The 18,426-nt window shown below is 40.2% G+C and overlaps 1 protein-coding gene across 2 annotated transcripts in view; it reads right to left on the bottom strand.

Moving 5' to 3' along the window:
• LOC124788160 (putative sodium-coupled neutral amino acid transporter 7) overlaps nt 1-18,426 on the bottom strand; it is a 46,175-nt gene that overhangs the window by 16,627 nt on the left and 11,122 nt on the right. For both annotated transcript variants that reach the window (XM_047255313.1, XM_047255311.1), the window contains exons 2-4: nt 7,626-7,750; nt 4,776-4,974; nt 4,497-4,632 (exon numbers count right to left, since the gene is read on the bottom strand). In XM_047255313.1, coding sequence (XP_047111269.1) covers nt 4,497-4,632; nt 4,776-4,974; nt 7,626-7,750 — 460 coding nt within the window. The remainder of the gene's footprint in view (nt 1-4,496; nt 4,633-4,775; nt 4,975-7,625; nt 7,751-18,426) is intronic.

Raw genomic sequence — 18,426 nt, 5'->3', positions numbered from 1 at the left:
TACCATGCACCATTCAAACAATCTAGTACGATGTGCGGTCCAATAAGGTAATCTCTAAGAATTTCAGCCCAAATGTTTAATATGAGAATCTCACATGGCAACTTCTTGTTCAGGTGGTATGTGGATTTTTAACAGTCCATTGGTGGTTATTTCAGGAGTCAAAAACACCCTCCCTCATGTAAGTTGACTCGTCAGTTAACAGTATATGGTCTGGTCTGGAAAATTGGAGACAGCAGCACACTGATGAAGGAACTACTGCATAAACTCTACCATGGTTCAAAATCAGGCTGTCCTAGAGTCTGAACTGGTTGATCACAGAATGGCTGTAGGTAAACACTATGCAAAGCTGCCCAGACAGACAGTGATCTAACAACATTGCCTTCAAATTCAAAGGTTTGTGTCCTCCTCCTTGCATCTGCCTGATGTGTATCAGATGACACGATTTCTCTCCATCATACGATGATCAACTTTGGCAAAAAAATTGATGCTTGAAAGTCATCTGTTTGGATATGCTCCTGTTCACAACCAATGAGCAGCACTGACATTCTCATGAGCTTCACCATAACACAAATGCATATCAGCAAGCTCTGCAAATGTGTAAAATCACACAATAGAACATAGCTACAATATGTACACTGACTTACATTAACTAGCTGTGTGATTACAGCACATTGCCGGTGGATGGAAGGAGGAGAAGTGGTGGATGACATGCATTAAGTAACTAACTTCCTGTACACACCATAATTTTGTGTTTAGTCTTCTGTCTCCAGGAGTAAGAAAAATGAATGGATGGAAGCATAGCTACCCAAATGAAAGTGTAATGTAATTAGATAGATAAAACAAAATCTACTCACAAAGCAACGGCAGGAGAACACACATGTAAAGGTATTGCTATCTGGAAGTTTTCAGAGCCACTAGCTCTTTCAGGCAGAAGGGGTGAAGGGGAAGGAAGAGGTGCGAAGGAAAAGGACTGGTGAGGTTTAGTAGAGTGTTCAGGAAATGCACCCAGAACTCTAGGTCATGGGAGATTTACTAGACATGGTGAGAAGGTAGGAAAGACGGTAGCTGAAAGGTGAAAGATAAAGTAATATGCACAAGAGAGAATACTGACAAAACACCACACACAATTTAATAAGAGCACAAAGCTATGTGAATTGTATGTGGTAGATGCATGAGGTGGGGAAAAATAGACAGGTCAGGAAATGAAAAATATAGAAAACTGAACGGGAATGTAGATAGGAATAGTTACTGAGAACAAATGCTGAGACCAGAGGAAGTAACATAAATTAAGGCCAGCTGGGTGGTGAGAACCGAGAACATGTTGTAACACTAGTTCCCCGCCCCCCATCTATGGAGTTCTGAGAAACTGGTGCCTGGGGGAAGAATCCAGATATCACAGGTGGTGAAACTGGCACTGAGGTCATGACTATCACGTTGCAGAACATGCTCTGTGACAAGATATTGTGTGTTGCCAGTACACACCCACTGCCTATGCTCATTCATAGGTCATCATGCCAATGTACATAGCAGAACAATGTTTACATAACAGATGGTATATGACATGTCATTTCACAGATAGCTCTCCCTTCAAAAGTATGTATTTTGTCACTTCTCTCTCTAACTTGTGCACTGTATTTGGTCAGCAATCTCTGCCCCATCTTGCGTATTACCCTATCTCCCATCTCTAAGCTTTTAGGTTTTCAAATTCGTATGTTGCAGTTCCCAACATTCAGTCTTTCCGTCTCACCCTGGCTGGAAAGTCTCCCCTGACAAGGGGTTCTACACAACTTTTTGAACTCTCCTAAACCTTGTCAGTCCTTTTTCTTTGCTCCTGTTCCCTCCACTTCAACCCATCTGCCAGGAGAAACAGCCACTGATTCCAAAAGCTGGCAAACTTCCGTACCTTTCTGTGTATGTTCTCCTGCTGCCACTTGGTGAGTAGATTTTTTAGCCATCCACTTACATTACATTTTCAAAAATTGATTATTTGCATTGACATACCCAAAGAATACATCAAACAATTCTTAATGCTGTAGAAATTTTACTACATTTCCAGCTATAGGTTCCTTAGTGCAAAGTGTTCCGCATGTTCTCCTTCAAATATCCCGAATTTTTAAAATGCCATTCCATAACATCTTGTGTATGAACTTAAGAATTAATTGTGAGATAACAGCCATAACATTCAAAATTATTGCGTGCTGGCCACAAATAATTACATTTACATTTGACATAAACTGGTCAAATGAAAATAATGCTGGAGCATGTTGTTGGGAAGCAAGAAGTGTAATGATATGACAAACCACATTTACATTTACTAACATTATTCTTTCTTTTTTTTCTTTCAAGATAACAACAGATGCTACACATTGCTACAGAGGGGAAAAAAAGCACAGATACACAGATATGGCAAAGGCAATCAGTTATGATCAGTGTTTCATGTTTGGCAGATAAAATGAATAATAGATACTGCAAACAGTTGAAAAATCATCTGGAGCACTGTAACCATTAGAGAAGTAGCTAGTTCAAACAAAGAAACATTAGACTATAACAGAATACAATAGGATCTTTATTGTCACATGCCATACTATATCCAATCATTTGATTGAAACACTGGTGACTCGTCACGCATAAAAAAAACATACATTAAAAGAAAGCACATGCATGCACCCAGAAGTACATTACAACACGAAAAGATAAATACATGTTACATTTCTCCTTTTTTAAAAAAATTTTCCACAATGGTTAAATTTTTTTTTTCTTTTTAAGGATTTTTAATGCTAGCTTTTGTTGTTTATAAATATGGTCATACATAAAAATAATACATACCTCCATAAATAAGGAACATATTGATACACCTAGATACTTAGATACATAGTTTATATACATACATATTTCGTAAGTATGGACACATACAAAAAGAACATATACCTTCATTAAAAGACAACCTGAGCATACACACAATGTAGAAAAAGCACAGAAACAAACCAAATTTAATATCTCCTACTTGTCCTCCTTGTTTATAAAATCATCCACACTGTAGCAACATTTGCTTTTTGTCATGCAATATGAAATATTTTCAAATAATGCTAATCTGTGGCAAGGCAACGTGATCTTGTTTATGCCTTGTTTCATAAGCATGTGAAAACGGATTTCCTTCAAAAATGTGTGGGGCTTCTAGCTCAAAGAGAAGTGTTTCATATACTAACATATAAGAAATTGTCAATTGAAAGTATAATTCATGAGACAATATAGTGGTGAAAAGCAAAAACAACTTGAAACTTCCTTTAAACAGAAAAAGAAAAACTACATCATAGTGAGATGGAAAAGGTAGGTGGGGTGGGGGAGCGGGGTGGGTGGGGGATGTGGAGGGGGAGATTATGTGAAGCAATAAGTAGCAATGATGGGAAGATGGAGAACACAGAGATATAATCAGAATACCAAGTATATTGTGAGAATTATGACAGGACATGTGAACTTTTTCATTCAATAACAAAAGAACACTATCAAGATACAAATTACCATTGTATTGTCAGTATTTTATGGCACTACTGTTGTGTCACACACATATGTTTCACTGTTGTTAAATGTTTGTTCTAATTAGCTACTATTTCATCACACAAAAGTGGCACCTGATAGACAACAGACTGATGGAATTTGAAAACAATAAATGTTAAAGATGTATACTACTACTACTACTACTACTACTACCACTACTACTACCACAAAGATAGTAGTTTACATGAAGTGTCTTCAAAGATATGATCGTGTAACTCCCAAACATATAACACAACCATGTTGACATATAATATATATTTATCTGTATTCAGTATTAAGGCATAACATCAGTCTCACACTCTTTCAATTATGATATACAAAGTGGAACTCCTATTCAGTGAGGTAGAGCATTTAGATTGAAATTATGTGTCAACATATCATTCAGAAACCCATGTGATACAAGCATGACCCACATACCAAGTAACATAGTAGAATAAATAATAATAAAAAAAATTACTTAAGTCAATTCTCTGAGGCTGACTTTGGTATAGGCATGCATTTTAAAATAGTAGGTGCCACACCACAATGGTAATTCAAATGATATAGCTCACCTCCAGGAAGAGCTTCTCTTTCTTTGTCAGAGGATAAATTTATTATTTGGAACTGCCAGTGCACAAGTTCTCTGAGAAAAATTCAGTTCATGACTAGCACTAACTAATTAATTTCCTACTTCACCAACAACATCTCTTATAAGACTTGCCTCTATTTTGTTTTGCTTTGACTTGACAAAAGACATGCTAGTAGGTAAGTATTTTCAGTAGTGAAGAACTTCATTCATGCAGCAATAAGACTGATAAAAATGTCAAAAGTCACAGTTACAAAATCTACCTGATTTCAGAGATATCCAACTCCATAAAAAACTACAAAAAATAAATCACAAGCACATGACTGTAATCTTTGTAGTTATATAACAGATCAGAGAAGTGTTATGTTCACCTTACCTGACATATTTGAGAAAATCAATCCTCCTGGAATAACAAAATGGAAGAATACACACTGTGGAGCTTGCCACTATTGTAAAGATGCGATTCATATACCAGTAATGGCAGAAGTCAGATCCGTGAAGTGACGAAAATACTTCAAATAAATGAGAAAAATATTAATTTCAATGAAACAAAACAAAACAGAAATATAAAACAAAATACTACAAAACACAACAGATCCTTGCATAAAGAATCATGCAACTAGCTAATGAGCAAGAGAGAGAGTTTGTTGGGTACCTCTGTCAAACTGATCACCTATGATGACGAGGAAGGTGAGGCAGGTGCCAAAGCAGTACAAAGCGACACAGAGGCAACACGCGATAAGACCTGGAGTTCCACACAGACCCTCCAGTATGTCCTGCAGTGTGCGCGCCCCTGTCTCATCTGAACAGTGTGCCAGCGTCACCAGTGCTCCCAGTATCCATACTAACAGTACCTATACAGACAGACAACACACATCATTGCAGTGCTGCATCATCATACAGAAGCAAATACCTGAATGTTTAGCATGGAAAACAGTAGCATATTAAAATGATGGTAAATTACAAATGCAAGTCCGTTCCACCGCCCCCACCACATTTTTCCTTCTATATGCAAAGGCTAGTCTCTCAGGAAATAGCACAGGGATTTGAACATTGCTTTTGGTAATAGACTGAATCATAGGAAAGTTTTGTGTATATAATTTACTACCACTAAGGTAGAAAATAATGTGGTCATAGATACACATTGCTACCTGTGCAAAGCCATGATGAGTCGCTAGTCGCTACTTTCATATGAAGTCAAACTGTCAGTCACAAGTGTTAAAATACAGATTGATCAGAAATCAATCAATGATTAATAAGGAATTTTCCTCTGTTAGATTGTTATTTATGTAACTGAAAAATTGAACTCTCAATAGTTGTCTTAACTGGTAGACATGAGCATACCGTCATACAAGAATGGTGCTGTTCAGTTCATTTGAACACAGAGAGGCACAGATAATTCTTCCAGTCAAGAGAATATATGGTGTGTATTGTGGCTGGCCTAAAGGAAACCATTATGTTATGTTCAATGTCATTTATGCACCAATCATAATAAAGTGTTCAACATTCTCACAGTGCTTTGCACGGAGGCCAGCAATTTTCGCAGAAACAAACAGCTGAATCACAATGACAAAGAATAAATCAGGGAACCAAAAAGGCATTTGCTATGAACACACAATTTTCATTATGTACACCATGTCTCTCCCAAGACTTGTCCGGTGCATATTCTCCAGTGCTTTGACACACAAGAGCTATTCAGAAAGTAAGTTCCAATCGGTCAAAAAATGGAAACCACTGTAAAAATCCAATGAAGCTTTGTACAGATGTGTCGGGCAGCATCTCTAGTAAGCCCGTTGATCACATCACTCTTTTCAGCTCTGAATGCACAGTGAGCACATAAAGATGCCTAAGAAATAGCGTCTCCTGCCAAATATGACGGCCTGGTGAGAGATTTCACTTGATGTCACACAGCCCACATAACACAACTGTCATGCAGTTCCTCCTTCATGACAATCCTCGGCCACACTCTGGAGGGACAATGAAAATGCTCCTGCAGCATTTTTGATGGAAAGTGTTTGATCACCCACAATACAGCCCATAAATGACTTCCCCTGAATTGCATCTGTACTTACATTAACAGCTGGCTATGAAGACAACATTTGGGAACAGGTAGTGAGCTGTAGACCAGCACAGAGAACTGGTGGATAGCACAGGCTGCTGCCTTCTATGTCAAGAGTGTTAGAAAGTTGATGCAGTGCTATGACAAATGTTAAATAGGAGCAACGACGATGCATAGAAGTAGCTGGAAGATATAGCTAATTGTTGCAAATAAAACATTTTTTTTATTTTCACAGTGGTTTCCCTTTTGCAACCAATCAGAACTTACTTTCCAAACAGCCCCTCATATTTGCAGTTTTGTTTTTGCAATGCGTAGCTAAAGTCCAACCAAACAAATACTGCTCACAGCATCTTTCAGGTGCGGAAGCGTTGACTTGTTTCTCACTACAAACAAGATGACTTTTAAAGCGGAATTTTACTTGTCTGCTCGAAGGAGCAGTCCTAAATTAGGCTAGAACAATTTTCATTTTATCAATATGTATTAACATGGACAGTAAAACATGAAGAATAATCAGTACTCCAGCAGTGCCAGCACCATCCTGCTCCACACAGACTGCTGCCACCATGCAACAGTTCTGCTCAGTTGCTGCTAGTATGTTGTTTATTCTTACTGCTCTGCAGTCCCTGTTAATACTTTTTAATAAAACATCACACTAGACTAATATGGACCTGCTCTATTGAATGGGTGCATAAAATTCCACTTTAAAAATCATTTTGTTTGTAATGTGAAAAAACCAATGCTTTCCGTTGATACTGAAAGATGTGATAATCGGTACTTGTTTGACATGGCTACAACCACACGACACAAAAAGAAATTTCAGGTATCGGCCAAAACATCAGAGAATTTCTGCCTGACAACCCTTACAAGAGTTACACTGTATGTGAACTTGTGACCTGCAACAACTAGATGCTGGTCCAAAAGACAGACATGAGTAATATAAGACTATAATTATGTGCATCTGTCTGATGATCCTCCTTGTATGACCTACATCTTTTTTAACTGGTTGAAAACTTCATTGATCCAGCAACATGTGATAATCTGAAGCCAGAATGGTGAGCGAGCTCTTCCACATACTCAGTATAGAATTACACAGGTATTTCACCAGGTTCTGTCCATTTCCCTTTGTTGAATGATATTAGCTGATTTTCATTATGCAGCACTTACCTCAATAACTACCATTTTAGCACTCATGTGATGACAACTCTTTCCTTTTGTATATGGTAAACACGAGTGGTAATGTGGGAGATTATCCCACCACCACCACCACCACCACCACCACCACCACTTCGACCCCCAACCCCACCCCTACCCACTCCCCCCCTCCTTCATAGGCACAAGATGGCTGCCTCTTATGAAACAGGACATAACCACCTCTTAATTACTTGGCAATTTTAACATACTACAGTTTTGTTTAATGTTATTCTATTTATGTTCTAAATGACTTACCACCTGCACAACCACAGCAGTTGCTATTCCACCAGCCTGGTCAAAAGCTTGAGGGAAATTCAAAAGACCAGCTCCCAGGGCAGCATTCACTATCAGGAATATAGCTGATACTCGATTGGAGCCACCTGAAATTTATCATCATCACGTTGCACTTCTCAAACTGACAAATTTCTTTATACAAGGTAACTCAAAAAGGAAAAAGCAATTTCAATTGTTCATTACAAAAAAAAGCTATAAAAAACAGAAAAACTCTGCACGTCACTGGATGGAGGAAGGTTCAAAGTTTTGACACTGCCGTACTGCTGCCTATTTGTAGCAACATGGCGACTACACTACCTGAGAAATCATTTTGCATGTTGGAATTTGCGCGGAGTCATTCTATTGTTCAAGTGCTATGTGCGTTCTGCCCTCAATTAATCAAGAATCCACTTATGCACAAGCAGATTTATGATTAGCATTTAAATTCTTGGAAGTTTGTTACATATGGAAAGGGAGAGTACTGGTCGACCACACGTCTCACTAAAATGTCAAGTTTATACGAGACAAATTCACACCGAGCCCTCTGAAGACTACAAGACAGGCAGGCCAGGAACTTCAACTTCCTCAAAAAATTGTGAGGAATGTCCTGACACAATGTCTGCATTTGAAGCCCTAAAAGCTCCAGTTACTGCATCCCAGCAACCATAACAGAAGGTATGAATTTTGCATCTCAGTTCTCCAGGTTGTAGCAGAGGAAACTTTTCCAAATGTCTCATCTTTTTGGGTGAATCAATGTTTCACCTATTGGATAAGTATTGGTATTGGTATTGGTGTTTCTTTCACAGACATGACTTGGCAGCCCTCATGATCAATATGCTAGGAACAGTGCAGCATTAGAACATGCCCATAGTGAGATGGTGCTATGACAATTTCAAACATATTCAACAGAACCACACCCAAGAGTATCATTCCTTGGTGTCAACCATGGAATGAGGTCTCATGCAAAAATTGGTACCTAAAGACAGCACCAAAAGTAAAGACAATCACTGCAAGACACAGCAACAAAGCTGAGATATCTGCACAGACATGCCCCCAGTGTTTCCTTATACCGCCTCAGCAAGAAAGTTATTTATGCCCAGAAACAGTGCCATTCAGCCCATTCTCTGTGTAATCAGCAATCAATTTTGATAATCACAACGACAATATCATCGCAGTTCTGATCCGGCTGTGTGCAAATAGAACAGTTATCCTGAACTTATTATCAGTTGAAGACTATTGTACTCTGATGCGAACTCTCATTCTGTAATGAAGAACTGAATGATAAGTAGCAGCAGCAGCATTAAATTCGTGTCATCTATGCGAGCACTAGTCATTTCCAAAATTATGTATTTACCATGGCCAAATTTTAATAAATTACTAGGTAATAATTTGTGTGTATTGCAGCATCTGCTAGGTCTCCTCCTGAACTTGCTACAATATGTCACATTGTAAACGAAGATGATCCTTTTGAGTTCTCTGTCTGCCAGCTAATGACGACACTAAAAGATGCAAGTTTTTTCCCATTCTCAACGTGAACCATGACAATATTCCTTTGCACCTTTGTCTCTTTCTGTATAACAGAGTATTTAACCATGTCTTTATCCCAATGAGAAATGTCTCTAAGTGAAGATATTCTTTTCCAGATGCATCAGACTGAACTATTGCAGCTTAGTGTACACCAGATGACCCCATCGTTGTCCGAACAAGCAGCACCACAACCAGTAAATGCTCTGAGTTTCACTGTAGAGAGGAAAATTAGCCCGAACATCTTGTGCACCTGGAAGCCCTCTTCATAACTTACAACATAAGGTGTAAATTGAACAATGGAAAATCCAGAATGGAATGTAACGCAATTTTATGAAAAGGGAAGTTGCTACTCTCCCATGTAGTGCAGATGCTGAGTCGCGGAAAGGTACAACAAAAAGACTGTCACAAATAAAGCTTTCAGCCAGTAACACCTTCACCAAAAATCACACACACACACACACACACACACACACACACACACACACACACACACAGTCTCAGGCAACTGAAGATTGAAGGTGTGGCACACTGTCCAGAAGAACACTTGACCCTACAATGACTTGTTGGCCCTTTAAAGTTTGGCTATCCATTGTTTTAAAGACTACTCCAGCTGCTCCTTAAGATGGAAGAATTTAAATCTTGCTGCAGCTACATGAAATTGTGTATCAAAATGCTTGCTGAACTTATGAATGAGTCTTCATAAGCAAATTCTTCAGGACGAGATTCTGGGTACAACTTAAGACAGTCTACACACGTTGCCTCTGACAGTGGACAGCGCACCATACCTTTAATGTTTTAAGCTGTGAAGTGGGCTTCCAGGTGTATAGTTGTCAAGTGTCGCTAGCACAAAGTGAGTAAAGTGTCAGTTGAGCTCAAGTTTGGGAGCCCATTGGGTCCAGACAGAGCCATGAGCTACATGAGTCCCCACTTGTTCTGCATTTGTGTGTTCAAGTCAACTGTGTCAGCCACATCTCGCATTGCAGTGAGGATTATGTGTGGTGACCATTGTTACAGCATGTGACATAATAATCAGAATTTTGACCTGTCATGAGATTAACCATAATTAAAGTGTGAGATGAAAGTTGTGTCTGCTTCATACTGTGTCTAAACAGAATATATAAGCCAAACAGTGTAAAACATCTTTGCACTGGTATTTGCACTGTGTCAACATTGTCGAGCAGCCACACCCTGATTAGAAACAACTTTCAAAGCAACTAAATCTGATTACCATTTATCTACTAGGTCATAGCCATATCAAATGTAAAGTTAGGCTGCCTTTTCGATAAATAACAATCAATGTCATATTAATCAGGTGTGTTTCAACTGGAAAGGTGTTCTCTTGAATGCCAGGACGCATTTCAGCAGTTAAAGGAGACATTGTTAAGGTGCCGCCGTCTGATTCATTTTGATCCAGCTAAGCCTGTTGTCTTGGCTGTGAATGCATCTTCTTAGGGGCTGGAACTGTGCTCTCCCATAAAATTGGTCCTTATAACAGCCCTATTGCTTTTGCCTTGAAAAGTTAACAAGGCACAGTACAGACAGAGTCAACTTGGAAAAAAGGCTCTCACCATTATATATGCTGTTACCAAGTTCCTACAATTTTTCTATGGTCATAAATTCCATTTGATTACAGATTGATTAATTTTTAAGAGAGCGAGTTCAGTTGTACTTACAATTTATTCAAACCATGACCAGTTTTGGAACGTTAAAATCCCATTCATAACATGTGGTCAAGTGAGTTAATGCAAGGGCTCCAAATCATTGCATCTTGCATGGAAACTGTTTGCTGTCAGGCTGCCACACAGTATCAATGCCAGCCATGTGGCTGGCATTCATACTGTGCAGCTGACCAACAGTGGGCAGTTTCCACCTGAGAAGAAGTGATTTGGAGCCCTTGCACTGACAGGCCAAACCGCACATTTTGTGTTACCAAATACAATAATTTTATACTCCTGAAGATGGGATTTTAACATCCTAAAACAAATTGTGGTTTGAATAGATCATTAGGACAACTAAAATGGACGACTTTAAATTAATTAATCATGCCTCTCAGCTGTGGATATTCTACAGACCAAATCTTGTGATTACAGATCACCAGCCTTTAACAGCTTTGTTCAATCCTTCCCAGCCTGTCCCAACACAGTTAGTGCAAAAATTGCAACCATGGGCTCTGTTGTTGTAAAATTATCACCAGGAATTTTTGTACAAGCCCACTCCACGACATTCAAGTGCTGACTTATCTCAATTACTATTGATGCTGACAGAGTGTTTATTCATTTGACGAATCATGTTATCAAACAGATACTCAGGATTTTAAAATTCTTCAAAATTTTCCTCTTGGCTTTTGGCGTATTGCTGGAGCAACTACTTCTGACACACCTTTTCAGGTTGTTTTGCAATACATGCACTACAGGTGGCCATGTATTTGAAAGAAATTCCCCACTCAGTGGCGCATAACTACTTTTCGCATTGCCACATGCTGTTCATGTGATCATGTGTTTTGCTGTTGCATACAATGATGATGCATGGGTTGTGATTCCTCACCAGGAAGATGTGCCTTTATTGCACCAATGTCACTGGCACATAGGTAACACACAGAAACTCGCCCAACATCTTTGTACTTGGAAGGGCATGGACACCCAGATTCAGTAAACAACCAGTCTAATGTGTGTAGAGAGCATTAATCCACTCTGCCACAATGCTTTGAGTGGTCACATCCATCTGAACCATGGCAACACATACATATTAATTTTGTGGGTATATTCTGGAATACGCGAGTGTGACTGGTGGGAGATGACCACAGAAAATTTCCTTTTGAAATCCCTACAACATCAGCCACTACTGCTAGTAAGGTATAAGCTTAATCTTCCATTTTTTTTCTCAAAGGTCTTCCTGAGGTCCTTTTTTCTGACTGTGGACCACAATTCAGGTCAGCCAAATTTCAACAGTCTTGTACCAACAATGGCATATACCGTGTAACTACTGGACCTCTTCATCCTCACCTTAACAGTGAAGCTGAATGTTTCATTCAAATATCCAATAGTTACATACAGAAACTCTGTTCCTCCCACACATAGGAGCAAGCCTTAAAGATTTTCATTTTTTCCTGTCACTCCTTGCCATGTGATGGGAAGTCGCCGGCATCACAGTTATAGTTTGTTCTGCCACGTCAGAAAAAGTTTCAGCCTCAAGATGGAGTCTTCTTTAAAGTTCTTGGCAAGAAACAGCATTGGGAGCATGATGCCATCACGTGTGTTACATCATTCACCTTACACCGTGCAAGTTTCTTCTGGGCTGCATCGGCGTCACAAGGACCAGCTGTAGCGCTCTTATGTCTGATTCTGCTGCAGAATTTTTGGCCACAGACCCAGTACACCACTGGCATCCACAGCAGCAGTCATCTCTGTCTCTCTGCTAGGCATGGATGGCACCAGCCAGCATGGTGCTGATGGATATCAATGTCGTGCCACCTCCGGTCCAGCTGCCGGAGACAATGTCTGTGGATCCGCCACTCCCAAACAGCAACACAACACCCCTTGAGTCCCACTTGCAATCCAACTTCAGTGTCTACATCACTGGATGCAGGAATGAACTCTGGGACCAGTTTTTCGGCCCATGTTCCCAATGATGTGCAATGTGCATACCAAGATGCAAACAAGGCACTGTCATCAGTCATCATCATCGCACTCCCTGTCTCCTTATGTACGCCTCCCCCCCCTTTCCCCCTAGCATAGACATTTGACAACACTACATGACGGTGACGTGGAGTTTGGAGGGGGGGGGGGGGGGGGGGGGGGGTAGGAGGCACACGGTGTCATCCATAGAATCAGGTCTCATGCAAAATTTGCTTCCCCAAGATGACACCACAAGTAAAGATACAAAGGTAGTCATTGTAAGATGCAACAATGAATCTGAGATGTCACTGTCGACACCTCCCCCCCCCCTCCCCAGTATTTCCTTATGTCGCCACAGCCAGTAAACTTTGTTTTTTTCAAGAGCAGTGCCACTGAGCCCATTCTATATGTAATCAGCGATCAATTGTAATCATCGCAGGGAAAGATCAGGCTGCATGTGAACAGAAGAGTTATTCTGAACTTATTATCAGTTAAGGACTTCTGTACTCTGATGTGAACTTTCATTCCATGATGAAGTGCTAAATATTATAAGTGTTAGCACCACTATCGAACTCATGTCATCTGTGTGGACACTGTTTCCAAACTGAAGTATTTACAATGTTCAAGTTTTAATAAATTATTAGGTAATAAGTTGTATGTGTCTTGTAGTATCTGCTCGACCTCCTCCTGAGCTAGTCTTGCCACAAAATGCCTCATCTTAATAACATATACTGTCATGGAGTAGATGCACTGATCACTTCATACCGCAATTTTGCCTTAATCCTAGGCAAATTTGCAAGTTGTTTTGAACTAACTCACAGCTAATCTCTCACCACCCTCAGCTTTTGCTTCTTCCACAAAAACTTCGGTTTGGGTTACTGTTACACATGTATATTTAAATATAACACAGCCAGCATGTACAAACAGGATCTGATGAGTTAGGTTTCAGATGAAATTACGCCAGATAAAGCAAGTAGGCAGAAAGAGCATATAGTAGTCCTGCCGATCTTTGGGCAAGAGGGTATTTTTTCTTTCTTTCTTCCTTCCTTCCTTCCTCCTCCTCTAAAAAACTTCACCCTTACAAGTGGTCTATGCTGATGGCCAGTTACAGCCAGCTGCTCAGTGGCACTTTATTCATTTCTGCTTCTGTGTTTCCTCCTGCATAGTTAATAGTTTTCTATTTCTTACTCATGAGTGGGATAACCAATGAATGTTACATCTGGCTGCCTGTTTCAGAATGTTACCATTACAGTTAAATTTGAAGGCCATATGGGCTGCAAGGTTATGCACCTAGTCTATATTCCCACAACAATCAAATCAATCACCCTCGCACTCAATATGGACACATCAATAAAGAATGTTGTGGTTTTCCCCAGAAGATACGCAGTCGATATGCAGCAAGGGATGTCAGACCACATTCACATAAAAGACACTTTGACTGCCAAAATTGTATCAGTAAATTGTCAAAGTATTCGTAGCAAAGTTCCGAAAATTACTGCCCTTCCAGAAAGTTCTCGCACTCAAATTATTCTCAGGACAGAGCTGGCTGAAACCTGAAGTGGAAGCCTCTGAGATATTTAGCAAGCCATGGAATGCATATAGGGAACACAGATTAGAGGCCACATGAGGGAAAGTGTCGATTGCAGTTGACAAAGATTTTCTCTCTACTGAGGTCGAAGCTGAGTGTGACAGTGAAGTTATCTGGTCGGGTATATCAGGTCCAGGTGAAACCACACTAATTGTTGGATGTTTTTACCGGCCCCCCCAATTCTGCTCTGACAGTTCTAGATTCATTCAAAAAAATGTCTATGGTCAGTAGTGCAAAAATACCCAAATCATGCATTACTAGTTGGAGGTGACTTTAACCTACTGAATATAGTCTGGGATGTCTATGGATTCAATGCAAGGGGAACAGACAGGCAGTCATGTAAAATAATTTTGAACACATTTTCTGGAAACTGTCTTGAGCAACTAGTTCAGCAGTTCACATGCAATGGAAATATCTTTTATGTTGTAGCTGCAAATGAGCTGAACCTTACTGACAATGTCAGTACAGAAATGGGGATTAGCGATCATAATGTCATTATAACAAACTATGGCTACAGAAGTTAATAAATCAGTTAAGAAGGCTAGGGGAGAGTTTCTGCTAGGAAGAGCACATAAGCAATTGTTACCATCTCACTTAGACAGTGAATTGACATCATTTGGTTCCAGTAAGATGGATGTAGAGGAATTAAGGGCAAAGTTTAAGCAGACTGCAAATACTGCTCTGGAGTATTAAATGCCTAGTAACTGGGTGGAAAAGACCCACCATGGTTTAATAATGAGATTTGGAAACTGCTAAGGAAGCAGAAGCTGTTGTACTCTCGGTTCAAAAGAGAACACGCAAAGGATGACAAGCAAAGGTTAGCAGAGATTTGTGTGTCCTTGGACACGAAACATACAACAACTAGCACCATCATACCTTAGCAAAGGTTCTGGTAGAGATCCCAAAATAATTCTGGTCCTATGTAAAGTTGCTACATGGGTATAATACTGCCATCCAGTCACTTGTTGACCAGTCTGGTGAGGCAGCTGAAGATAGCAAAATGAAAGCTGAAATTTTACATTTCATAATTCAAGAAATTGTTCCCACAGGAGAAATGAACAAATATACCATTGTTTGACAATTAGACAGACTCCCGTATGGAAGACATAGTAATAAGCATCACTGACAGATAAAAAACTGGAGTAGTTGAGAACAAATAAGTCACCAGGTCCAGATGGAATCCCAATTCGGTTTTAGTGCCCAGCACAAAGTCCCAATAATTGCAAAAAAGTGAAGGTGACTCCTGTGTATAAGAAGGCCTAAAGAACAAACACGCAAAATTACAGACCAACATCACTAACATCAGCTTGCTGCAGAATCCTTGAGTATATTCTCAGTTTGAATAGAACAAGTTTTCTTGAGACTGAGAAGCCTATGTCCATGAACCAGCACGATTTTAGGAAGCATCGTTTGTGCGAAACTCGGCTTGCCCGTTTCTCACATGAAATATTGTGAACTACGGATAAAGGGCAACAGGCAGATTCCATATTTCTAGATTTCCGGAAAGCATTTGACACGGTGTCCTACTTCAGGCTGTTGAAGAAGAATATAGAATAGGTTTCCAGATATGTGAGTGACTACAAGACTTCTTGTGCAATAGAACTCAGTATGTGGTCCTCCACGGCGAGTGTTCATCAGAGACAAGGGTATCGTCAGGTGTGCCCGAGGGAAGTGTGATGTACATAAATGATTTGGCGGATAGGTGGGTAGCAATCTGTGATTGTTTGCTGATGATGCTGTGGTGTATGGCGAGTTGTCGAAGCTGAGTGACTGTAGGAGGATAGAAGGTGACTTAGACAAAATTTCTAGTTGGTGTGATGATGACAGTGTGCTCTAAATGTAGAAAAATGCATGTTAATGCAGATGAGCAGGAAAAACAAACGTGTAATGTTCAGATACAGCATTAGCAGTGTTCTGCTTGACACTGTCATGTAGTTTAAATGTCTGGTAGTAATGCTGCAAAGCGATATGAAGTGGAGGATAATGAGGATAGTGGCAGGAAAGGTGAACAGTCGACTTCAGTTTATTGGGAGAATTTTGGGAAAGAGTGGTTCACCTGTAAAGGAGACTGCGTATAGGATGCTGGTGCAACCTATTCTTGAATACTGTTTGAGTGTTTGGGAACAGTACCAGGTAGGATTGAAGGAAGACACTGAAGCAATTTGGAGGCAAGCTGCTAGATTTGTTACCGGTAGGTTTGAACAACACATAAGTGTTACAAAGATGCTTTGGGAACTCAAATGGGAACCCTTGGAGGGAAGGGTGCATTCTTTTTTTAAGAACACTATTGAAGCTATGTCCAACAAACATTGCAAGTAAGGACCACGAAGATAAGGGCTTGTATGGAGGCATAGAGATAGTAGTTTTCCTATTGTCCTATTTGTGAGTGGAACAGGAAAGGAAATGTCTGGTACTGGTATGGGGTATCCTCCGGCATGCAGTGTATGGTGGACTGCAGAGTATCGATGCAGATGTAGATAAAGAAAACAGGAAACTTTCTACCAAAGGACACAATTTCACTGTTCAAATAGATATATCCTTGACAGTGAGATCCAAACATAAAGATGGAATAGAGGCCTTACAGGCTACATGCATAATGTTAAGTTGAAGCAGTATAGATATGACTAACATGGCAGAAGGGGGACAAAAGTCACCCTTGACAGAAAGAAGCACGTGACATTAAACACAGATATTACAAGCCTCAGAGTGACAATTATTAGCCACCTTACTGCTTCATGAATTGTTTGGTCAACTTATTTTCATCAAGCATTTAGCTAAACGGTTCATTTATCACCAAGGTACTTCTTTATTCCTCTATTGGAAAAATGCTGGCTTCCTACATTTAATCACAGATGTGACATAACATAACACCTTACACTCTCAGCTCCTTTGTGTTTCTCTTTTTAACCAAAGGTGAGGTGTTTTAAGAATGTAAACATGCTGTATGCTCACCTCTAAACAGCACTGTTCCGCTAGGCAGATTCTCTACTGAGCTGTTCAAATGAGCCGGGTCAGTTGCTGTGTTGTGCCCAGCGGCACAGACTGCTGTGTGCCGCTACACTTCTCATCACTGCTACATTACCTCACTGCAGACTAGAAATCTACCACGTTCTTCACCAAAGATCTATGTACCATGTATCTCTCCATCTCCACGTTAATCAAGGAGCATGTTGCCTACACTGTTTTGGAGAACTGCTTCCCTAACATTAATGTAGTTGTGGCTGCTTTGCACAATCGTCTTTTATTATACTCCTTATTGGTTGGTTGGTTGATTAGTTGGTATAAAAGAGGGAAGGGGGGGGGGGGGGCGGAAGGACCAAACTGCGAGGTCATTGGTCCCTTGTTCCCGGTAAAATGATTACACAATGGAAAGAAGAAAAGAGAGGAGACATACAGCACAATAACAGGAGAAAGGAAGAACCAGAAGAATGACAGAAGGACAATCAACACTAACAAAACAGAATAGAAAACCACAGAGAGAAGCAAGAAACAGGTAGAAGGGGTAAAAACAAGAGAGCTGATGGCCGTGGCTGGCTGACCAGGAGAATAAAAAAGGAAAAGCCAGCCACTCTGCAAAACATTAAAACATCCACGCTAAAAGCATTAGAGTGAGAACACAATGGGACAAAGGACATGCACTAAAACTTATACAGAATGATACAACCCACCGTCACGTATAAAACGTAAAGGTAAATTAGCCGATGAGGCACTGTCAGGTAAAATATATGGCAACGAGTCCAGTAACTGAAGAGTCCGTTGCAAGGCGGGCAAAGAAGGACGGCTCACCAAAATATGGGCCATTGTCAGCCGGGCACTGCACCAACACTGAGGTGGGTCATCAATTGCATAACACATGACTTTGCGGGCGAAAACTGGAAACCGTGGGCTAGAGCCCATGACTGCGCCTTGTGGACGGCTCCCTCTAGGCACCGCTCAGCTATATCAGTACTGGTGGAGCGGTACAAAATGCAGAAGTCATCTGCATACAGAGAAGGCGAGACAGATGACCCTACATCTGCTGCTAGAACATTAATGGCTACTAAAAATAGAGATA

This window comes from Schistocerca piceifrons, chromosome 3, assembly GCF_021461385.2.
Source record: "Schistocerca piceifrons isolate TAMUIC-IGC-003096 chromosome 3, iqSchPice1.1, whole genome shotgun sequence".
Classification (NCBI taxonomy): Eukaryota; Metazoa; Arthropoda; class Insecta; order Orthoptera; family Acrididae; genus Schistocerca; species Schistocerca piceifrons.
The sequence above is the reverse complement of the archived record's forward strand: the minus strand, read 5'-3'. Positions and strand labels throughout refer to the sequence as shown.